At 34.5% G+C, this 24,885-nt stretch overlaps 2 protein-coding genes across 4 annotated transcripts; one reads left to right on the forward strand and one right to left on the reverse strand.

The window, feature by feature from the left end:
- Window positions 1-7,560: 7,560 nt before the first annotated feature.
- On the reverse strand, window positions 7,561-19,946 carry LOC120627940 (cilia- and flagella-associated protein 161). Of its 3 annotated transcripts, none has more exons than XM_039896077.1 (12): window positions 19,723-19,946; window positions 19,123-19,212; window positions 18,740-18,812; window positions 17,812-17,974; window positions 17,198-17,282; window positions 15,093-15,251; window positions 14,276-14,365; window positions 11,759-11,921; window positions 10,820-11,064; window positions 10,210-10,368; window positions 8,162-8,251; window positions 7,561-7,684 (listed from the first exon to the last, which is right to left on the reverse strand). In XM_039896077.1, exons 1-12 carry the CDS (start codon window positions 19,882-19,884, stop codon window positions 7,592-7,594), a joined length of 1,572 nt encoding a protein of 523 aa, XP_039752011.1. In that variant the 5' UTR covers window positions 19,885-19,946; the 3' UTR covers window positions 7,561-7,591. The 3 variants fall into 3 exon arrangements, with proteins under 3 accessions (XP_039752011.1, XP_039752005.1, XP_039752019.1); XM_039896071.1 differs by having other exon boundaries at window positions 17,812-17,977; XM_039896085.1 differs by lacking the exon at window positions 10,210-10,368 and having other exon boundaries at window positions 17,812-17,977.
- Window positions 19,947-22,275: 2,329 nt separating this feature from the next.
- LOC120627959 (cartilage-associated protein-like) lies at window positions 22,276-23,635 on the forward strand. Its single transcript, XM_039896097.1, has 2 exons — window positions 22,276-22,414; window positions 22,522-23,635. Coding segments are annotated over exons 1-2 (1,047 nt in total). The 5' UTR covers window positions 22,276-22,413; the 3' UTR covers window positions 23,568-23,635.
- Window positions 23,636-24,885: the final 1,250 nt, after the last annotated feature.

The raw sequence follows: 24,885 nt of genomic DNA on the forward strand, positions 1-24,885 counted from the left end.
AAAACCTAGTAATAACTAAATTAAGGAACACACTTTTATTGCATAAAATAGCAGAAATATTATATTTAAAAAAATTACAACACACACATTGCCACCTAGACCCAAAGTTAAAGTTTAAAGTGTAGCTTGTGTAGTGAAAAACATGCATGCTAATCACACGAACATTTTCCAGTTGTAGGTATCAAACCTTGGGCTCAGAAAGCAGGGTAGTTCACACTGCGTCAATCAGCTGACATTACTTAACATAAACAAATAATAATGAGTAATAATAGTTAATACTGAACATAAATAAATAAAGAGTTTTAGAAACCAAGGGGTTTTCATATATAACAGTAATGAAAATACGTCAGATAAAAGTCGGTATATTATCTTTGGCACAAGCATTGCACCGGTCTTAAAGAAATTAAGCAATTATAAAGATTGCATTGAAGTTCGATTATTAAAAATAAACCTTTTGTCTATGCTCAGCTTAACAGCTAAACTGATTTTGACTATATTTTCACAGAGATAGCATGCATCCTGGACGCTGGCAGAGCATAATTTTTAGTCAACGACGAGAAGAAAGCGTAACAAACGATTCCCGATGAATTTTATAAAAACAGAAAAATAGCAGAAAAACTACGCAATCTCGTAATAAGATAGAGTTACAAATATAAATATTATTTATAATTAAAATTCTGTAAAACATCGTTCAAATTAAATAGCTCTTAGTCAAAGAGCAAGAGAAATGAAACAAGTTTTCCAACCATGTGCATTGTAGCATGTATGCCCCAGCGGCTGGCAGTTCGGGAACAATCTTACAAAGCACAATGTGTTTACAAGCAAACATTTGAAATTTTCCCGCTAGAACCTCGTTAAATATCTCTAGTTACTCTATCATGTACTTAACCTGTAGAACGACTTCAGCACGGTGCCGATTACTTAAATAGTTATTTCCTAAGTGGGTATTCAATGATGAATTGTAAATTTAAACTTAAAATATATTGTTTAATCTTTAGAGGCATTTACTGCTGTTTTAGACCTTTTGTAACACAGCTCTCCTTGAAGCAGACAGCTTATAAATAGTAACGTATTTAATAAATGCCGAAGAGTACAAAGTAAGGAGGTAGTAAATGACTTGGTTGCCGGAGTTAGTACAGACAAGCAACCTGCAAAGAGTTGCTCTGATTATAGGTGATGGTATATGCGGATGCACCACAAGTGGGGCATCCGCTTGCTTCGTCAATTATCACAATAAAAAAATACTTCATCGAATGATTTAATATTTTACTTATTTGAATAGAATTACTGTACAGTTGTAATCATTGCGAGCTTTTGCTAAAAATAAGATTGTGTTAAATTAAACCTGCATGTTAGACCAGCGTTGTGGGCGTCAGGTCTATTTTCGTCTCCGGTCCTTTTTACGAAAGAAAGTCTCTGCCCAGCCGTGGGCCAATAAATGAGATGGATAATGATGATCATAATGAACTTCATAAGTTCAGTTATTAGTGTTACAATGAAGAGTGCTTCATTGTAGAGCTAATAACTGAAATACAACTACGAGGTCCTCAGAGTTTATTACTCGTAGATACTTATTTGCAATTCTTGCAGATTCTTTGAGAGGCATTTAGTCCAGCGGTGGACCTTTATAGGCTTATTGATTAACTTAATGTTGACATGAATTAAAATCCATTCGATCAGATACGGTCACCTTTTGCCGTGCCGTCCTGGCCCGTGCCGCATTTTGTAAAAGGCAACGCTACGCTACCAAAGGACACCGCGTGCGGCGACACCCGCAGTAGAATTTAGCATTTTACTTCGAAGGACCCTGCGGTAGTAAAAGGTTATGTTTGTTGACTTTGGCAGAAAATGGATCGTTGGAGGCTTTTATTATAAAAAAATATATAAAGAATTATAAATATAATAAATTTTCCTTTAACTTGTCTGTATTATTTATATTCGTATTTATTTCAATACATTAATGATAAAATAGTAAAACAAAAAACAAAATATACCAAAAAAATTAAAGCATAAATTTAAAATGCCAAATTCTTTTGCCGGTGTACCGACGCTATGAAATTGGAAAGAATATGAAGAGGTGTAATGACTAAACGGATCTCCACTTTTAACCATTGATAGTAACAGGTCGCAGGCAGCAGAAGGCAGTTAGATAGAATATCATAAAGCATAAGTATACTTACACACAGTCTGAAATTACAGAGTACGCTTGTCCGGCGAGATTCAAGCTCAAAGACGTAACTCACATGCTTTCTAAACTCGAAGACGTGCGGCGCTTTAACGTAGATTAGTTAAACTTTACTGCGCCTTAGTTACCTACACCGGGAAATACACATCTTGTTGAGAACTTACATTAACGTAGTATTCGGCATATAAGTTTCAGTAGATTTGGATACCTACGCCGCATTCACCCACCTAGCCTTTCTACGCCCCGATATTCTCCTACGTCATCAACATAAACTATTTTCACCATTATCATTCATTTTTTATATCATTCATTACATAAGGACCAAGAGTATATATAGGTATACGTTGATCCTAAACTAACCTTCAGTGGTGGAAGGTTAAATCGGTGGGACCACATCCTGGATCCTACTCGTATAATAATAATATTTATTTCCAAAAGTCTTAAGTAAAAACATTTCTTATTTTATAGGATGGGGCATCCATGAAATCTTAAAAAATTATATTTTTCAAGCTTCTGAAGCTAAACTAAGAAACCTTGTATTTCAGCTTCAGTGCCTTCACCCCCTAGGGTTTTTGATTATTTTTAGCTCAAATATTAAACATGCAGTTATAATTGCTTAATAATAATAGGAATATACTAACGGGCTAATTGATTTATAATTTTTGTAAAAGGTTGATTATAAATATGTTATATACTACTTGTTCCTCTCTATAAAAAATTAATAAATATAAAGGTGTATGTCTGTTGTTTGTGTGTGTGTGTGTGTGATGTAGTGAAGAGAGGGTGTGTATTGCTGTATTCATTGATAAGAATGAATGTGTGTAAAGGGTACTTTGGAAATAAAGTTGTTAGTAAATAAATTAAATTAAATTTTAACAGAAAATGGGTGCCCTTTTTATTTTAAAATAGTAAGTAGGTTTTCAGTATCGTCATATGATAAACTCTTTAAATATGCAGTTATGGCTTTTTTACAATTTATTTTGTTGAGAGGGTAGATGTTCGTTGACTCATTTATTTTGTTATACAAATGAGGTCCCAGGAAAGAAAAGAATTTTTTAATAAATGATGTGTTTGATAATTGTGATGTTTTTACTACGGTATGTTTTCTGCGTTTATTAAGATGGGCAGTATCATACGTAAGTTCAGCATGTTGCTTTAGTAAGACACTTAATATAAACAATTTCCTTACTGAGAGAACTTCACAGCTTTGATAAAGCAAAGATGTCGAAAACAAATAAGGGCGAAAAGTAGCAACCTTTAATAAAGCACGTTGTGCGATTTCAACTTTCTTTATAAAAGTTTTTGAGGCTCCACCCCACGAAGATATGCAATATGTAATTAGAGATTGACACAAAGCAAGGTAGATGCGTTTCATGATTGCAGCAGTTACGGCATGCCTGAGATTTTTAAAAATGTAAATCACATTGTTTAATCTAGAACTCAATAACTCGATATGTTTCTTAAAATTTAAATTGCAGTCTAGAGTAACGCCTAAATATTTTATAGACTCAACTCGTTCCAAACTTCGGCAGGAGCAAGAGGAATTATTATAATCATTAGCACAAGAGTGATATATCAGGCACAGATCATTCGGCAAGTTTGAAGTTTGCCGCAGAGAGAATGTGATGTATTTAGTCTTTTCTACGTTAAGTGAGAGTATGTTATTATATAACCATTTAGTAACAGCATTAAAGCCAGTTTGTGCCGCTTCATAAACTTCTGTCCAGGTATCTGCTGTAAAAACTAGGGCAGTATCGTCCGCATATGAATATATTTGACCCTTGTGCAGTTGGATACGTGTGAGCAAATCAATATAAACAAGGAAAAGTGTTGGTCCCAGAATACTGCCTTGTGGCACACCGTGGGTAACCAGTTGTTCACTACTGCAGTAGGAATCAACTCTAACACACTGGTATCGATCCGTTAGGTAATCCTTGAAAAGTTGTAGCTGGAGCCCTCTGATACCTATTTTTTCTAGCTTCTTTAGTAATAAAGGTATGGAAACGGTATCAAAGGCCTTAGCTAAATCCAAAAAAATGCATATACTTTTTTTCCCCTGATCGAGACTGGTAGCAATGTAATTGGTTAAATAATGTACTGCATCATCAGTGGATTTGCCACGTCGAAAGCCAAATTGATTGCGTGATAGGAATGTATTCTTTTCTAAATATTGCACCAATCTCCTATTTATAATTTTTTCTAAAATTTTAGACATTGATGACAAGATAGAAATAGGTCTATAATTGTTCAGGTTATTTTTATCACCATTCTTAAAAATTGGACGAACTTCTGATTTTTTAAGTGCTTTTGGAAAAATACCTTTTCGAAGACAACAATTAAAAATATACGTTAAAGGTGTTATTAAATATTTTATACATTTTTTAAGCAGTTTATTTGTAATTCCATCCCATCCTACAGTGCATTCACTTTTTAAGTTGATTATGAGATTGTGTACTTCTTCCTCATCCGTATCCAACAACACAAAAGATTTTATTTGATTTTGTGAGTCCCGCCACAAATCAGGTGCAATGTCAACTTCATTGCTAAAACCTTCAGCCAAATTTTTACCAATATTTATGAAAAAGCTATTGACCATGTCAACCGACAATTGTGGCGAGTCTAACAAATTTAATAACTCTTTGTTATACCCTGTTTGTTTTTTGGAATTCATAAGATTTTTAAGTACATTCCATAATTTTTTGTTATCATTTTTTGCCATATTCACCTGTTCTTGGTCGTAATTTCTTTTAAGTTTCTTTAATAATGTATTACAATAATTTCTGTAACGTTTGTAAATTAAACATAGTGTATCATTTTCTGGAGAACATCTGGCCCTCTTATGTAATTTATCTCTGTGACGGATGCATCTAAGAAGGCCAGGTGTAATCCATGGCTTGATAATTTTCTTTCGTCTAGACAATGTGATTATTTGTGTATTATTATTGATAGCTTTTCTTAGTTTATCAATTAAGTAATTTAAAGCGGTATTTGGGTCCGGACAATTTAAAATTGGAGCAAAATCTATATTTGATATATTTGAGTATAGCATTTTTGTGTCGATTTTTTTGATGTTAACCATAGCATAATGAGTATAACTTTGTTTTAATTTTATATTAAATATTACAGGCTTATGATCGGTTAATAATGTTTGTGGTACTAATGTTGTTGAGGGACTTAATGTTTTTAATAAAATATGATCAATGCACGAGCCACTAGCATCTCGCGTCACAAATTTGTGCGCCGGTAATAAACCATGAAATGCAGTTAAATTTAAGTACTTCTCTGAGTTAGCATCCATTCTGTCCGTAATAAGGTCTATATTTGTATCTCCAATAATTACAATGTTCCTACACTTGGAATAGCTCTGAAGTACGTTATTTAAGGATATCAGGAAATTATCAATTTTTTTAAACGACGGTGATCGATAAATTGCAATCACGGTCATTTTTTGTGATATCAAAACAAGACAATTTCCGTCTTGGAATGATGGTTCTTCAAATATAAAACTGTGCTGTTCCTTGTAGTACACTACTATTCCATCATTTTGATTTTTATTATTTTTTGTAGCTAAAGAATTGTAACCGCTAATTACAGGCAAGTGTTGTGTGTTTGATACCCAGCTCTCTGTTAAAACTATTAGATCCAGATCTAATCCAAGTCTAGTCATTAACACCTCAAAACCATTTATATTACAATTAATACTGCGAATATTTTGTGTAATCATTGTAAAACTGTCATTTAATCTTGAGTTAATATGCTCGAAAGCAATCCTCAAGCTCACATGTCAAACTCTTTGAAATAGACACATTGTCCAGGTCATTTGATATTTCATTTAAATTATTGAATTTTATAGTTATTTATAATATTTTTCGGTAGATTGTATCGTCTTTTGACTATGTAAAAAATATGTATATATTTCCTTGAAGGTGAATAGGTATAATTGTTGTTTATAAATATTAGTGTCCGGTGTAAAAAATTGTAGTTTGTATTTTTATGCATAGTTTTGTGTAAATTTTTTGTAAAGGTGTGTTGTAAGAAGTGTAAAAAATATAAGTGTATAAAATATAACAGAGACAAATTGTAATAAAAAATATTAATAATTCTCAAAGCTAGTCATTGTGTCTTTCTTAATTTCTCGATATCCGATTCCATGCAAATTTTGATCTGTGGAGATTTTTCGTTTTTACGTAGGTATACTACTCCTCTAGATGTCCAACAAAAACTGTAGTTATAATTTTTTTGGAAACTTCTCGTATATGTATAATAACATAATATAAGCTTTCATTCATTACTTTGTTTTTACAATATAGCATAACTTAAATAATAGTATCGGCAACTGCATCTTTTTGTCTGAAGACAGGATCTCTTCCATCTTTTTCCATTCATGTCTATCTCTGCTGGGGGTCAACCTGTCAAGTGTGGGGAAAAAAATGTCTGCCTCGTGATTCCCAAAGTAGCCCGGCTTTCGGAATCATGAGGCAGATATTTTTTTTTATTTATCGAGCCGAATATTTAACAATATAATAATAATATTTTTTCTTAAAAAGCAAAATAAAGTACAGAAATAAATAAATATTTTTATTTAATATTTATTTCCTTTTTCTTGTAACCTGTAATAAATTCTACGAACAAGCTCCAGTTATCATTAAATCTGTTACGAAAATTTCGCAGATCTAATATTAAGACATTTTTGCACCTTAGTATAAAGAAGAAAAAAAAATGTAGGTTCCTACTTAGATATTATTTATGCAACATTTACGGCGTTGAATATTCAAGACTAAGCTCTTAATTTGTCAACTGGACCAGATCCGGTCACGATCAGGCACGAGTCCGGTAGTTTAAAGTAAGCGTACGAACGTAAGAACTCAAAAAGACCAGAGAAATCGCAACATTTTTTATAAATACTTTAAATCAAGAGTCTCCGATATTCATGATACTTTCAGATCGGTTATTATAACGAGACATTATGACTTATTCATGGTCTAGAAGGTGACGCAGTTATTTGAATAATTGTAGGCCATTAGACATTGTATAATAAATGAGCCCATAACAAGTACCTACCTATAGGTTTCTTTCTTTATGAATTCTCTTAAATAGATGGTAGGTACCTTTCAATACACGCAATGAGTTATGTTGATTTTATAAACAAATCCCTGTACTTTCTATTGCATATTTTTCGAATGTTGGTGGTCTACTTCATGTTATCTAAGTATTAATGACAGCGGAAATACAATTGGCAGGTTTATAAAGTTGTCATAAAACCGATATGGCAAGACTCATTGTTTAAAATATATCAAGAATTCAAACACACAAATGCTGATAGACATTTATATTTTAAAAATATCTAAAAAAACTTTGATAGTTTCGGTGGTAAGAAGCTGCTACAACAGATTTTCTAAAATCAAGTTACCCAGCGATAGGGATGTATATTTGCCATACATTGTTTGGTAATTCCTTTCCGTACACATCTAGGCATGTTTTCATCAGTGGGGCGCACAGCTGCAAAAATAAGATAACTTCAATTACCATAGACAATATACCATTTCAAGTTAGAAAAGCCCATACTGCTAATAGATATATCCTAAGTTTCAGACTTTGACTAACTTTTGACTTTTGCTTATGATTTGTCTTAAAAGGCTTTCTGCAGATTTTTTTTTAATATCCAAATTTATTTTTTTATTATCCATAAAGGGCAAAAAAAATTAACGTGACTGTCTAACCGAACAACATTATATTATGGAAGTCATTTTTTTTTTATCATAACTCTTAATTAAAGGCTGGGCATTTGGGGGGTCTGACTTCGATCCCCAGCATGAACCCCTTTGTATTATGTTCTCAATAATTATCAAAACGGCGTGTGAAGTCTACCAATCCGTGGTGAATTACGGCCTAAGCCCTGCTCATTCTGTGCGGAGACCCTTGACCTTCAATGAACCGGTAATGGTGATAAAAATTCATAATTTAAACTTTTTTTACCTTCCCATAAAATCCCATTGACCAGCAGCCTATATTGATACCCAAATTTACGTTAGTGGCACAATGGTTTACAATTATATCCGTGTTCACCTGAAACAATATGAAAGGAGTGCAAATGTAGATAAAAATTCACGTTCCGTAAATATTCACGACACGCGAAATAAAAAAAAAAATCATAATTCATTTATTTCAAGTCCAAATAATTACAAATAGCATCAAACCCGCGTTTAAGAATAAATATTTACTATCACTGTAAATTATTCCTTTAGGGTATTATTGACGAATACTAAATTAATGCTTTCAATATAAACTTATATAATAAATGAAGATGTCGATCATCTATATGATTTTAGATACCTATACTAAAAATCATATAGATGATCTACGTCGGTAAATAAGTATATCTCATATTATCTCTACAGATAGCATGTTAAATATATTATTACTTTATAATTCAAGTTAGTCACAATGTCATATCTTATACATATATGTATAAATATACGCAATAGGAAGTGAATCTGTCGTGTCTGCAAGACCATAACATGATTGGATTCGATGATAGAACATTGCAAACTAAAACGCGACCTAAAATGCTAAGTAACAACAGTAGTAACAATGTCGTGCACGCAATGTGCACGACATTGTTTTCCATTTTAACACTTTTTGCAATTATTAGTGCCGCGCACGTGGTGTAAATGATAAGATAACTAAAACTTAAAATTAGCTAGGAAGTTAATTCCTAGAGCAACAATACAAGTACAATTTAAGTCGAAAATTATGGGTTGAACATTTTTTAATTTGTGAGTACGCAAACAATGTGATAGAAAAATACGCAGCGCTCACTCGTCACATTGTCGCGCTGGTTTGTAGATACTTTGTCCGAGTCGTGACCTGTATTTGATCTTTTAAAGAAACAGCTGCCCGCTTGGCCTGCTTTTTTTATTCCATTTAATATCTTAAAACTGTTAAATATCGTAAAATTCATTAAAAGACCGACAAAAAATTACAACGGATACTCAGACTCATGTACCTACCTATTGAATCCCGGTTTCAGTTTTCGCTAACACGACGCGAGTCCTTTCTAAAAATGTAAGCGTAATCAAAATAATCACTATATGACGTATTTTATCCCAAAATTTAAATAAATAAATAAATATTTATTACCTTACTCTTCTTCTATCTTGTAGAGCGAACAAAAATAACTATTTGGTCAAGAATAACATATATAAGTATTTTATTCCAAGTTAAGAACTTAAAGATTGAATAATACTAAGTTTGGGTTATCTGAAAGTTATTTACTTTCTCTAATACTCCGTATCTTAATCTCGATTCGAGATTACTTATCGCGGGAATCAACATGTGTTTAGAATGTTCCGCCTATCTTTAATTTTAACACACATGTATCCGTTTCATCCACTGCTGGACATAGGCCTCTTTTAAGCAGCGCCAACTCTTTCTATTCCTAGACTTCTGCATGCAATACATGCCTGCCGCCTTCCGAAAGTCCACCTAGTCAGGGCCGCCCTACACTCCGCTTGCCGAGTCGTGGTCTCCTCTCGAGGACCTTTCGGCTCCAACGCCATTCGGTTCGAAAAACGTGACCGGCCGAATGCCTCTTCTTTGTCCCTCAAATAAATTCCAAGCATAGCTTTCTCCATAGCGAGCTGACTGACTTGAAGTTTAAAGCTTAACCTCGTTGCCTTCAGTAGGTCCCTGTCCACGTCAGTGTCCACGTCTCGGCACCGTAAGTAAGACGCACTGATTGAAGACTATTTCAGCAAGCATTGTGGTATGTATATATGTGGACTTGGCGAAGTTTGCCAAATGCTGCCCAAGCCCAGCTGTATTCTCCTGTTGATCTCTTTCTCAAAATGGTTTTTACCTAACTGAATATTTTACCAAGGTGTATATTTGTGTTTCAATTAGCTCAACTTCTCACACAATCGCTTTTTTTGGTAACTTAATTTTTTTTTTGACTTAACAAAAAAAGCTAAGCTGCGATAAACCGTTATGTTAAAAATATAAAAATATTTTAACTAGGTTCATACGTTCACAGGCTTTCCCTCCTGCTCGAATCGCGTAATATTCGGCTCCTGAACAGGCAAGATCCGCCATCTAGTGTTTGATACGGGATGCTTGCTGAGATACAGCGGGAACATGCCGCAAAGTCCGGGAATAGGGTTTGGATCGTATCTGAGATAAAGTGGCTGCAATAAAATACAGAAGGATACACGAAAAGAAAATAATTCTTTGTTTTGCTCTGCTTTGATTTACACAATTATTTCATTTGATGTTTTTTTTCATTAATGGTAACGTCACACAAGACTTCCTTCCTAAGCAATTTCTTTGACATTAATACTAACCCTTTTAATTTAGTATAGACTGAGAATAGACTTAGTACTTTCTTTAGTGACGTTGTAAAGTATAAATAAATAAATTACCGAAACAGTAAAATATTACATATTTTTTCGATTTCACCGTTTTGCTAGACAAGTAGCGCCATCTAAAAGCGAATTTTGAACTATTGTATTTTTATCAAAGAGTGAATATGACAAATGCCTAATAACTATTTATTTTAAGGTTTAGAACCTAGGAAGCAAAACGCCTCTTCGTATCCCAAGGTTATAAACTAAAACGTTTATATGTAAGAACATCCACCTTTTTTTTTTCAACCGAACAAGAAAGTGCAAGTAGAAATTCTTGATTGTATTTAAGTGGTTCAGCATCACGATTGCAATAATCAGCGCTTTTTAACACAAATGTGGTTTTCTCTGCAGGTTCCAACTCCGAAAGAGCAACAATGTTGCAGCCGTCTTCCAGCTCTTGAGAGTAGTTGATCTCATTTGAAGAAATACGACCGCCTAAGAGTAATCCTTTTTTGTCTTCAATTGGTGGGTCGGAAGCTGTGAATTAATAAATGATTAATATAATTATATGCTTCATGTGAATTAAAAGAAATATTAGGTTTATATGCTGTGAAATATTTGCTTGCCTCAGCAGTCACGGAAAAACGGTTCTAGCTCAAAAATCTCTATGGACAACGTTAAGGTTGAAATCTATATCCCGAGGCCTGGTATTAGTAGTAGGTATAGATGATGGCCGGTGCCCATATAACAACCCTTGATTTAACTTATTTCGTTCCTATGTTTTTCCGGTTCAAAACACTTTTGTCATCCGATTTGACTGATATTAGCCATGCTTATGGAGCTTTGTGGTCAGTTTATAATGCAATAATGTACCATGGACCAAATCTTCTTAATAATGGAGTAAGTAAGTGGTGTTAGGATCTGCATTAGAGCTAATTTGGACTAGTTGGGGCAATAAGCGCTTTAAAACAACTGCTTAAGCGGTGATAGCCAAGTGCTTAGAGCTTCAGCCTTGGATCGGGTGGATCGAGTTCTATCAATTTGACATATATATACCTTACATTCTAAAGATAGATGTAGGCTGTTTTGCCGACTGCCCCGAAAATATATTTGATAATTTTAGTCCCAGGGATAACAGGAGCCGCCTGCGGAAAAACCCCGCTTCGATATTGGAATATTAGGTAGATAGATTACGTAGCAAAATGAACCTTTTGCATATATTATTGCTAACCTGGCACGTGGGGTGCGAGGAGGGCTATCTTAGCACCAAAGCCTGTACTACCCGACGATTGAGTCAACACCGTTGGTTTATTCAGATTCTCAGTCATTTTTCTATATCGAGCTAACATTAAATCACCCCTTTTCATTTGTTCGAGGAATATGTTCAACTTGTACTGAAAAACGATAAAGATAAGTGCCTCCATATTATCCTGGATTTCCTTTATATTTTAAGTAGGTACTTAAGTATTAAGTAAGAAATTCTTCTATTATAGCTTTATAATTAGTTAAAGCCCAGTGAAATGTTATCTTTTTATCTTATAGTCTTAGACTAAGGACTCTTGAGGAAAAGCTTACGCAAGAGTGAGTCAACCTAACTTTTGTAAGTATAGGGCCTCAGTTTTGGCGCATTGTTTGTATTGAGTCTGTTCTTTCAGCAATAACGTCTCACTGTGCAATCGATTTGAATAAATGTGAGCTAATTTGGTATAACATACCTCATACCCTAATCAATTTGACGGCAGATTGGCGCAGTGGGCAACGACCCTGCTTTCTAATTCCAAGGCCGTGGGTTCGATTCCCACAATTGGAAAATGTTAGTGTGATGAACATAAATGTTTTCAGTGTCTGGGTGTTTATCTGGATTTATAAGTATTCATGTATATTATTTATAAAAATAGAAATCAGTTATCTTTATGTGTGTATTGTCGAAGTATATTTATTTATAATTATTATTATTAATTATTTTGATATGGTCTACTTTTTGTTACGTTATTCTTTGCTCTGGGTTGCAGATTTACATTCACTTTGTGAGTTAAGTTTCCCAAATATACCTCTGTCCAAATATACCCCTGTCCAAATATAACTTTGCATGACTCTGATGACGGACACGGACGGACGGACGGACGGAAAGACAAAGTGCAAGTTCACCTAAGTAAACTAAAACCGTAACTTACCAGAGAATATCATATGCATTTAAAACAATTGTTGCAAGAACTATAATAAATAAGCTTACTTCTTCAAGTTTAGAAGCTTCATACCAATTTCCTATGCGGACGCGATTACAGTAAACAATGCCTTTATCTTCCTCTAACTTCTGCATGATAGCAATAATGATAATATTATCTGCTCGGTATAAAATTAGAGATAAATTAATATTCAATAAATGGAATGAAACGAAGTTGTTTTGGTAAATACATACAAGTCTCGATTTTGGCAGCAATAATTGACAGAAATCAAAAATTACTTTTTACTGACGTGTTGCACGGTTTGCATGAGGTAGACACACCTATTTCTCCTAAGATGAAATCCCTTTTAAATCCCCTTAAAATATCGTTTCGAAACGTACGGGAAAAAAATTGCAAACGTGCTTTTAAAACAAAGTACATATCATATAGTTCATTATTCAATTATCCTACTGAACTTTTTGATACAGTTAATTAGAAATCACAAGCACCTAAGTCTGTTGTACCTTAGTTACTTTATCAAGCTATTGAAGCCTTATTTTTCAGGTAATAAATAAAATTGTAGTTTAAACACAAAAAATATATTAATATAAATGCAAAGTTCAGTCAAGTCGCAAATTACTACGCCATCTTCTTTGTCTCCACGTCGCTAACTAAAGTGAATATATTTTCTGCAGTGAATCTTTTATGAATGTCGATATAATTACGACAAGTAACTCCGCATTCCTGTGAACATCAGACCAATATTTATTAAATTTTCATTATCATTTCCAACCAGTATCGATCAGAGTGCCAAGTGTGAGATTTACTACCTACGTTTACTTATTCGATCGTGTGAAAGTTAACTACGATTTGTGTGGAATCGAAAGAGCGCCATCTAGTGGTAATACTATTTCCCAGTATTTGCACTAGATGAGGCTCGACACAAAGCCTGCAAGTCCTACTGCTGAGTTAAGGCATACTTTCTAGTAGGAAAGAGGGGATCCGGATCATATATGATCATATATTAATTTAAATGATTTAAAGCAAACCTAACAAATATGAATTGTTGTCTACCATTTTTTCAAACTAATCATTAACTTAAAAGTTTCTTATAATTTTCGTAAAAAAATGGTGTGATACATTCACACAACAAATCGTTGAAATCGTATTAAGATACGGGAAGCCGCGGATCCCGGCCACTAACATCTGAAAACAATCTTTACCTACACAGGGCAGGGCCTAGCTCGATTTCGGTTTATTATTACGGACCTAAGAATCAGAGTAACGTTACCTACATTGAAGCATAGCATTGTACCTATATGTATAAGGGATGTATCCTTATGTGTCCTTATTATGATTAACTGAGTTTTGTCCCCAGTTATTTTATTTTAGTGTGTGCCTTCCTTATGTCCTTCGACTGGTGTTCGGAGACTGTTCTATGTCGTCCTTACCTACTATTTAGCTCAGTTATTGTATTCGCTCTATTTTGTGTACCTTTTCTAATATAAATTAAAGTGCGGAATAGGCATTCTGTGTAGGTATATTATACATAATATATTAAAATATCTTCAAATATAGCTCACAGGTCCAAAGAACGTGTGCATCCAACTTTGATTCATAACGCATAAACTTTTATCCGCGACGCAATTTTTTATGATGAGCCTCGCTCCCGTCTGAAGGAAGACAAATTATGTGCATACAAATAACTATGAATGAACAATTAACATTAAACAGGCTGGCCTATCTACAGTCTACACTGCATAGATGGGCATTGGTAGTAGTATCTATCTGAATACTTTCGTTCATATAAGTACTACTTCCACGAATTGGACAACAACAATTCTTTACTTTTTATTAAAAACTATTTTTATAATTTTTAAAAAGTCATAAATCCACACATCATGGATAGGTAATTGAAAAACTGTTTTATTTTAACACACATTTATGTGGCACACATTAATACTCAAAAATAATCAAAGATCGTTGTTTGTATAAAATATTTTGTGTGTGTTTTAGTTTCTCTCAAGCACATAACACCACCATAAACATAGCAGTTTATATAACATATAGCAATTTATAAACCCATAAACCTAATAACCCGACTTACGCTTTATCGTATTAGCTGTGCCGGTAGACTTTACTAATTAACTATGTAGGTACTAGAGTAACTTAAATTTATAAAAACAAAACTTCATTGAATAATTAAAGCTAGAATTCTAAATACATTTAGTTTCATGGAACAAGAAACTACCATTTTACCTTATTAGGATTCTGCGCAGAATATTTACGACCGCTTTATATCTATATAACTAATTTCCCCTGGATTTCATAATGGATAAAAGTAGCAAGGTGATAAGAATAACATGTCTAAAAATAGAGCTAGGAGCTAAATGAAAATACCTTTATCGAACTTCCCAAGCCCTCAAGACGATTGCATGGAAGTAATGGCACTGTGGTCCAGCGGCAGTTAGTATCCTTGATAGCGCTCAACCTTATTGGCATTCTGTCAGCCGGTCCGGGCACTCCTTCCGGAGTGTACCTTACATATAGCGGCGGCGCCTGAAAAGATTGTTTGCGGTTTTTTTAGGACGTTTAATCGAGTCGATCGAATCTAAATGTATCGCATATCGGTTATTCTCAAAAAAAAACTCGCACTGCTGGAATCAGCTTTATAAAATCAAGGTGCTTAGATCATTCGTTTATGGATCAGAGATTTAAGAAGCAGTGAGGTGGATCGATTTTCTAAAATCTTGTGCTTAGAAGTGGAAAGTCAGCTCTCACTTAAAATCAAAATCAACATCACTTTTTCATTGAATATACCTCTACTAGGCAATTTCGATGATACGTCGTTATATAAAAATGAATTAGAATATACGTACGAATAAGCATATCAATGCGGGAAGATTGAAATGTGCCGATTCTGTTATGCCAGTCTCTGACCTTTTTTTTTTAGTAGTCTATCTCGCAATTAGCGATTAGCGAGCAATTTCCTATTCGGATTTAACGTTAGTCTAAATTTCAACGTTCTTAATCCTCGTGGGTCTAAAGTAAGTCGAAAAGGATAAACACAGAACACAAAGACAGGGAGAGACAGGTGTCAATATTTCCGGATAGCAATAATTGAAAATAATAGTGGAATCTTTAGTGCAATCTAGACGTAAAAAGCTAGTAAAAAGTGTCGTTAGGGTATACCTAGTCAAAACGGCCAAACTTTTCACTCGTTCAACTTTTTATACGTAATGCGGTCGATCGAACAGTGAGGGTGTCTGCTCTATAAGCCTGTTATATGTACGTAAGATTCTTCTTAATTACGGTGATTTCTCGAATTTGGGTTTTAGTAGTTTTCTAATTATTACAGACCGAGAAATGTTTCTATAGAAGAGCTATATGGAAATAAAAACTCGATAAGTAATTTTCAATTGCCATGCCATCTATTGGAATTCAGTAGGTATGATTGCATGCTACTCCAGCTTACTGAATCCATAAAACTTTGTTTCAATTCGTAAAATGCGCCGAACGAAGTGTCGTTGATTTACTTCGACATAACAAGAGTCCCATCACCGCTCTGGTGTTGAGACTTTTACCTAGTCAGGTCAAAATAAATTATGTAACACTTGACCGATCGAATCGCCGTATAACCGTAACAGTTGACGTACCGTATCAAGTTTTGTATCTCAATGTAGAATTTTACGCAGACAAATAGCTCCCATCACCTTATTAACGCAGCTGAGAGCTGTAGTCTTATAGCTAAATGCTCTCGAGTACGATTGTAAGCAGACGCAATTCGGAGTTTATAATTTTTGAATTTTCTCTGGTCTAGTCTAATGAGACGCTTCGGCCGTAGATATTCAACAACCTACAAACAACGACGTGCCGCCAAGCAATTTAAGGTTCTAATGTACGTTGTCGCGTAGAAACCGATTAGGACCAGATGAGATTGCAGTAAAGGGCTAACCTGTAGTAAAAATATCTTTATATATATATTTCTTGTGTGCGTTTGTATGTCACTGATCTCCTCCAAAACGGCTGGACCGATTTGAATGAATTTTTTGGTATGCGTTTGTGTGGCACCCTGGATGGTTTAGAATCACAAATCAGCTTGACAGATGGCGCTGGGGTCCGCTAGTATATAAATATATATACATATTTACTACCTATATTGATAACAATAATGATTGAATTGTCTAGTTCTTAGTCGGCTCTCCATTGATGATCGGAAAAATGTCATGTGAAAATCATGTGAGAGAATCTTATCCGAAGCCTATCATGATTGCGAATCATCATACATGCCATCATAATACGCGTGAGCTGCGGCGGTACGGATACGGTGATTGTATTCCGGACCCGGCTTTATACGGCATTTCTTGGTTGGTTGTTACATTATCAAAGCCAAACATTCGTAAATTTCCAGGTCAAAAAAGACGAAGACCGGTCCTTCAATATATGAGTAATGGAAAGATATCATCGGCATAAACTAGTCATTTATCTCGAAGACCCATACCTACCTCCGGATCTCCATAATTTTCTGCTCTCAACAGGAATTCATCTCCATAATTCATTTTCTGACCACGAATGCTTTCATCTCTGGTACTGTATAAAATAAGATTGTAATATGATGAGATTGTCAAATAGTCGTATGTTTTACCAAGCTAAAAATAATTCTATATCCGTGTCCAGCATGAATTCTACACCCACCCGCCTGTGCTATTACTTTTTGCTAGGCGTCGCCTCAGTTTGTTTTCTTGATTCTTGTCTTCTAGCGTGATGTTAATTAGTATATTACAACCGTCCTCGGCAATTTATTTAATAACTGCAATGTGTGTAAGAAAATACTGAACGTTGAAGAATTTTTTTGCTACTTATTTATGTACTAGTTTACAACATTATGTGAGCGCTAAACAACCGTTCCTAGTGCACGCCTAAAAGACAACTGAAGGACAATTGCCCCTACCAATCACACGGCAACTCTTGACGTCATAAGAGGCATGGGTGGAAATTAAAATCGAGTGGACGCCATGAATTGCCGTTTAATAATCGCAGGCGCGTACACAATGCATGCACTACAGCTACACGAGCATACAAAAATGCAACTATGTAAGTCAACACTTTAACAAATAACCTGAGTATGACAAAGGTGTTCCTGCAACATGGCGTGACGATCGGCGACAGTGTCATGAGGCACCCGTCATTAATGTTCTGCATATAGTCCACTTGACGTTCGCTCACCAAACTTGATAGTGCCAAGCCGTACTGTGGTTTATCTCCGGCCGCACTTTTCTTAGCTACTTTTGAACACTTATTTTAGATATTTGTGAAAACGTTTACTGTAATTCATTATCATAATCCTCAGGCTATTGATATCCCACTGCTGAATTCGGCCTTCTTCTCTCAAACAAAGTAAGAGGTAGGTACCTGTGACTGAAAGCTACAGAGTGCACTTTGATTTTGGTAATACAAAGAAACAGTTAAAAGGAGACAGAGTTATGTTGTTTACGTAATTAATAGGTCTAAGTAAATCTGCGTAAATGTAATGAACGCTCAATAGATCACAACTTCACTCCCTCCGTGCTGCTCCAATGTAGGGTTATGGGCTTTAAAGATGAATTATCATCAGTTAGTGATAATAACTGAGTCCGACGATTGAGTGTGCACTCCAGTCGGTTATAACATCTCTGATCTTTTAGCAGCTCTGAATGGAATGTCTTATAAAGATACATTTAAATCTGCACAATTTGGTTGTAAATGTTTTATTTTATTATTATTGCATTATTTGCATTTATAATATAATATTAAAACTGCCTTGTTGTCCTAGCGTTTGCCATGTTCAGCTGCTATTCACGAGGTTCGTATTTTTTTTAGGTACGGTTTTTCCCGTTCTGTAAATCCCGGTTCAGCCGTCATATATTAGTTGCCATAAACAGATAAGACATGCAAACAGCCAGAGAGGCAGACAACTATTTTAAAAACGTCAGTTTGGGTTCTGCTAAATGTAAGATGCAGTTATATCAAAATTACATATTATTAGGTTATTCGTTTTTGAAACATACCTGGCATATCTGATGCCACAACTTGGACGTTAAATCCAAAAAGTACGTACGTGCCACTTATGGCAAGGGGTCTCTGAAAACCATAACCGGTATATGTGTTATTATTTATGTATAAGTGTTATTTAAGTTAAAATCCGTAGTAACATATGAAATCAATAATCTTAATTAACTATTTCCTGTTTAAAAACATATAAACCTTTAATATATACCAAAAAAAATATGTATAGAGAAATATAAAAGCAAAACGGACACAGGGCGGAAGTTTGTAGCCCATAGAAAGAGTTCAATATTATAGGTATGCCCTGCGAAGTGTTGCTCTGTTTTACGCGATGATTTTCCTCTTACCATTTACGGTTAAACTAGATATAGTTGGTAGTACCTACCTCCTTCAGTAAGTTACTAAACAAATTTCTTGACCGTTGAAGTAACAGCTCACGCCTGTCACGTTTCCGCAGGAAAAGCTTGAATTCGTACTATTAGAAAAATAAAAGAAACCACAGTAAAACCACTACAACTGTATTCCTTATCTACCTGATAGTGATGCAGTCTTAAAAAAAAGAGCGCTAACCCGGAAAAGATATACTTAGTTTATAATAAAGCTTGGTGAATAAGTTAGTGAGGTTTTAATGGAATGGACGGGCTGAAGTGGCCAATCATATCTTTCGTAGAATCGCTGGCCGTTGGAACAGACTCGTGTTCTGGAGTAGAGACCGAAGATGATGAGGTCAGAGATACCATCACACCAAGATCCATCGAATTTAACAAAGCCACTAACCCTCAAGCTAGCAAAAGATGAAAAGCAAGAAACTGCCGAACAACCCCTCACTTAATTTTGTATCCTGAGAACGGACTTATCATACTTATATATTATAACGGAACGCACTAAGTTTAATTAAAATTGGTTGACTAGACACGAATATCGCGCCGCTGGTAAAGCAGAAAGAGAAAACTTCCTTGTTCATTTAATCAAAACACTTTATTACCTCATTTTTCAATCTCTCTTCGCTCCAATTTCCCACTAATACAGAATTGTTATAGGTCATCTGTAAAATTTTGCTGAAGCTATAAAAATATGAAGAATAAAAATACACGATGATAAAAACTAATGAGTTTAAAATACTTTTCGATTCCGAGCGAAATCTCATAAAATGATCTGCAATAACAGTGAGAAATCAAAAACCATGCAAAAACCATTGATTTCAAATTGATTTAAATAACGTAAAGCAAAACTTTTAAAACCTCTGTGGCCAAAGAGGATATATTATAGACCTATCACACTTAACCCCAAAGTAATTTAAACCAACCAAAGAGGATGTAACGAAGACTCTAAATATAAATAACTCGCACATAAATATATACGGAGTATTTAATTTAGCTTCATTCGCTATGTTTTGGGCCATCCATATACCTCATTTCATGAGTTAGTATACTATACACAGTCTTTTTATGTGTTTCTCCTATAGCCATAATCGCTTTGTCATCAGCAAAGGTAGCAAAAGTAATATTTTCTAGTTCTGGAAGATCATAGGTGTAAAAGAAATATACGACTGGCCTATAACACTACCTTGCAGAACTCCAGTTTCTGCTGTTAGTAAATCTTCAGCAATTCGTTTGTTCATTGCATATCGTAGGAATATTTTATGATGAAAATCACTTGAAAATGGTTATAAATTGAAAAATCCACGAATTTAACTGTGGCATATGCCAGTTTTTACTAATGACAAACAGGGAGGAAGGATCTTAGGAGATTCCTATACATACATCAACCGCTCAGTAATAGCTATTACTACATAAGAGTTGGTGAAACGTTTTTTTTTCTATAAACAACAATGGGCATTAATGGTTGTAGATTTTATATATGAATTAGCCAAACTAAGTCTTACTGATTTTAGGCTTTACAATTGATTATTCAAACTGACCTCTTTTCTTACCACACAGGACTAGTACGATATTATTGTCCCTCGTTGTCTTCTATTAATAAAATTAAGGTCAGTGCTTATTATTGCATGCCCGTTAATTCTTGCTATCGCCGATCGTTGCACAAAACGGAGCGGTAAGAACAGGTTAGCATATTTGCATTGCAACGTGTATCACGAACATGATGCATACCTACTACATATAAGTACTACATAAATAATGGTAATTCGAGATACAGTTTTGAGTCTGTAAGTAGATAAGTATGGTAATTTAAGGAGGAATACTGTTGCACGTTTATTGCTGAATAAAAATCCTAACTCAACTCAACTCATCAGATTATGGCCAAATAATTAAATTATCAGGCATTTATCTGACGCATACGTGCTATCATAAAAATAGGTTATAAGTTCGTTACCCATTAGGCTAGACGCAAACTTCACGTTAACTAACAGTCTTATATTATTTTCCGGACAAGAAAATCAGCTCACTGCCACCACGGTTAGGACAACTGAACAGCCGTTCTATTCTGATTTACACACATATCTTGACTCAACTAAATTGACCTTCCCTACTTTTCCTAGACCCGTCTTCGTACTTGGTCGGCTGTGACCGTCCGTCCGTCCGTTGTAGGTACGTTAGTGGCATCCTTTTCTTTATGGTAAAGGATTGCATTTGGTAGTTCTAGACCTATCAAATTAGATTTTTTTAGAGATTTGTGTATGTAAGAATCAGCACGAGTGCTAGGTGTTTTATACGTGTCACATTAATTTTATTCGGTTTTAACTCTCACAGTTCGCACACTATGAAAGGAAATACACACATCCACATAATAAAATGAAGTACCACATTATTTATAATGTCCTTAATTCGGATGTTACAGTGGCATTCAAAACATTCTCTATGCTTTATTATGAATTATATTTAGATGATGCAATGTTTAAATGTTAATCGACTATCCAACTGGACTACCTAATTGTGGTCTCCTACCTTATTTACTCTACGTAATTTCGGTACGAGTAAATGATAACTGTGAAATACAATTTTTTTTTATCTCGTTAAGGTAATGGAACAACATTTGTCAATGTTGAAAGTTAACCCGTTATTTATACAGTATTTACTGACATGATCTTAGCAGTTCTACAGATCTTGACAGTGTTTTTCTGTTTTTATAAGATTAAAAATGTTTGTATCTTCCGCAAGAGTTTTTGATACATTTTACGACGTCGTTGACAAGATATTAAAAAGGCCCAAGATTAGTGCCCTGAGGTACTCCGGAGGCAATTGGCACAAAAGTGGCAGTATTACCCTTGATAGCTTGCTTTTTAGCTTAGTCTAATTCCCATTTGTATATATGGTCAGCGCTCCTAGCCGAATGTACATATGTTTAATGAAATATATCTATATCACAAAATGAACGATTTTAAAATTGGGAATAATAAAGTGCTTGGACTTTATAGTTTTTAATCTACTCTAAAACGGTTCTACACTTCCGAACGTGCGATTCGCATGGGCAAGTTTTCGTAAGAATAAGTTGGTTTGCGCATAGCTTTACCAGAGACGCGGACGGGGCGCGGGTTGCGGGACGAGGTGCGAGCGGGTTACAGGATGAAGCGCGTCGCTCGGGCTATTGGTTAATGTTTTTGTTTTGTCGTTTCATCGAGTAGTTGTGTACCTACTTGTATTAAGTTTTGATTTGTTTCTTTCTAAATATTTGATTATTTCTCTGGCTGGCTGGCTGTGTGAACTTGTTACTTAATAGTACATATAAATTTATTCAGATTATTTATTACATTTCTAAACTTATAAGGAACTAATTATGTCTTCCACGTTAATAATTAAATTGTCTTTATTTATATCTATTATAGTGTCGTGCAAAAGTCTTAAATTCACATCGTTGGACAAAGTTTACCAGAAAGGTGTAGATGCGTATTCCAAAGAGAGATGGTCCGAATGCATTGTCCAGTTTGAAGAAAGCTTGCATTTATATACTTTGCACAAAGCCGTCATTGTTAACTGTAGGTTGAAGTGCAAGTCTGAAACTCCTAAGACTGAAATAGAAAACATTGAGGATCTAAAAGTATTTGAATATTTTATTAATGCTAGACAATGTCTAACTCAATGCCAGCAAAAAGGATTCGACGATGTTCACATGTACAATAATGTAACTAATACAGTGATAGAATATTTACAGGCAAAAAAGCCATATTCTTACCTACACATGTGCTATTTCCAAATGAATGATTTACCGAAAGCAGCTTCAGCTACTTACACATATTTAGTGGCACATCCCGATGACGTTGAAATGAAAAAAAATGTTGATTATTATGTTCAGCAGCCGGAAGTGGATGAAAAAGAAGTAACTGATCTGGAACGTGATGATTACCAAGTTCTTTACAAACTTGGCATACAGGCTTATAACCAGAAAAAATGGGATGAAACAGTATACAATATGGAAGAGGCTTTATCCCATTTCCTTTCGTGGGAAAACTCTTGCCGTGCTGAATGTGATCGTCAACCTGAGCAAGAGTGGTCACCAGAGTTTGCCATAACAGTGTCAAATAATATTGCCTCTGTTTTAACGTGCAGGCAAAGATGTCAAGAAGATGTAAAACCACGTTATAACTCTGGCGTAGAAATATTGGCTGATATACTAAACTATATACAAATATCATATTATCATTTAGACAGAATTGACAACGCTGCTAAAGCTGTTGCCACTTACTTAGCATTATTTCCGAATGATGAAGATATGCTCGAAAACAGAATCATTTATAAAAGTCTCATTGATGAGAAGAAATTTGTAGAAATACCTGATATAATATACTATTTCAAAAGAGATAAGAATGAAAAACAACTGCTTGATTTTTTTCATAAAGAAGATAATAGTGACCTTAATGCCAATACAGTATAGACAGATACAAATTTTCAAGATAATGTAATTTTTTCTATTTTTGTTAAAGTTTTTAATTTTCAATAATATTTTATACCTAGTGCCATTATTTTTAATAAAACTATTTTTTTTTCTTCTGAATTATTTTTTGTCCTACTGTTAAAATTGTTATAAATTATATAAAGGACGACTTAAAGTGTAAGTTCTCCTAATTTTTTTTTTGACTCGAATATGATTATTATTTAGTCCACCTTTCCTTGTAAAAACTAGCTGATACCCACAACTTATGAGGTGGATATTATAGTTTGCACTAGTTGCCCGCGGCTTCGTACGCGGTTTTTCGGGTTTACATAAACCTGCGGGAACTGTACATTTTGGGATAAAAAATGGCCTTTGTGTTAATGCACTGTACAATCTATCTCCATTACAAAATTCAATCAAATTGGTTCAGTAGTTGTTGCGTGAAAGGGTCACAAATTTATAATATTAGTACCTAATAGGATATTCAACAAAGTATTACTGTATTAAAGCCGTAACTCGACGTCCGACAATATGTCTACATTCAATATATTTTGAGAATTAAATTTGCTAATATGATATTAGCTTCCTCAAATATTATATATAGAACCCAATTTTTAATATATTTGTCGTCTGTCTGTTCGCGCATCACGCAAAAACAACGGAACGGATTCGAATACAATTTGGTACAGTTATAGCTGATACTCTGAGTAAGGTTTTAGGCTATTTTTCATTACGAAAATACAAAAGGGTTTCTTGGGTTTATTTCTAGGGGATGAAAACCTTCGTCGATTTTACTCCATAGGTAACACCATCAAATCTTAATTTTTTTTTTAATTACTCTACTTTTTTAGTGATTAAAGCGCAGACTGACAGATGCCAATTTCTCTGTCCAACTTCAAAAGTCAAGCATCCATCTATTTACTGCCTTAGGTCCACATTCATTACCCTATCATCTATTATTTGGTGCTGCTAGGAGGCCGGCCACTCATCCTCTGATTATTCGCAAAGCTATTTGTGATACATAATATGTAAGGGGACACTGGAGAAGGTTCCGGTAGACGATTGAATCTCCGAAAGCACTATAAAGCAAAAGATATATTATATTATTTGCACAGACTTCAGTCGTGTTGAAATAATGTGTTAAAATAACTTTTATCGCCATTTTTAGTATCTGTTTTGATATCATAAAGTTGAACAGTTCGTTTCACGTTTCATCCCGTATTTTATAATTTTGCTGTGAAACCGCAGGGTACAGCTTGTTATGGATTACATCTGTATTAAGGGCCCTGTCAGTAGCCTTCGATACTTTGAAGAAATC

The sequence above is a fragment of the Pararge aegeria genome, chromosome 2, assembly GCF_905163445.1.
Source record: "Pararge aegeria chromosome 2, ilParAegt1.1, whole genome shotgun sequence".
NCBI lineage: Eukaryota > Metazoa > Arthropoda > Insecta > Lepidoptera > Nymphalidae > Pararge > Pararge aegeria.

What these genes read in the sequence shown, in the direction of transcription:
- LOC120627940 (XM_039896071.1), bottom strand. Translation starts at nt 19,884, where the DNA reads ATGAGATTTCGCTCGGAATCGAAAAGTATTTTAAACTCATTAGTTTTT. An exon ending in AACACCTTTGTCATACTCAG is followed by an intron (nt 17,283 to 17,811) that starts GTTATTTGTTAA and finishes TATTTTATACAG; the next exon opens with TACCAGAGATGAAAGCATTC. An exon ending in AAAATTATGGAGATCCGGAG is followed by an intron (nt 15,252 to 17,197) that starts GTAGGTATGGGT and finishes CAATCTTTTCAG; the next exon opens with GCGCCGCCGCTATATGTAAG.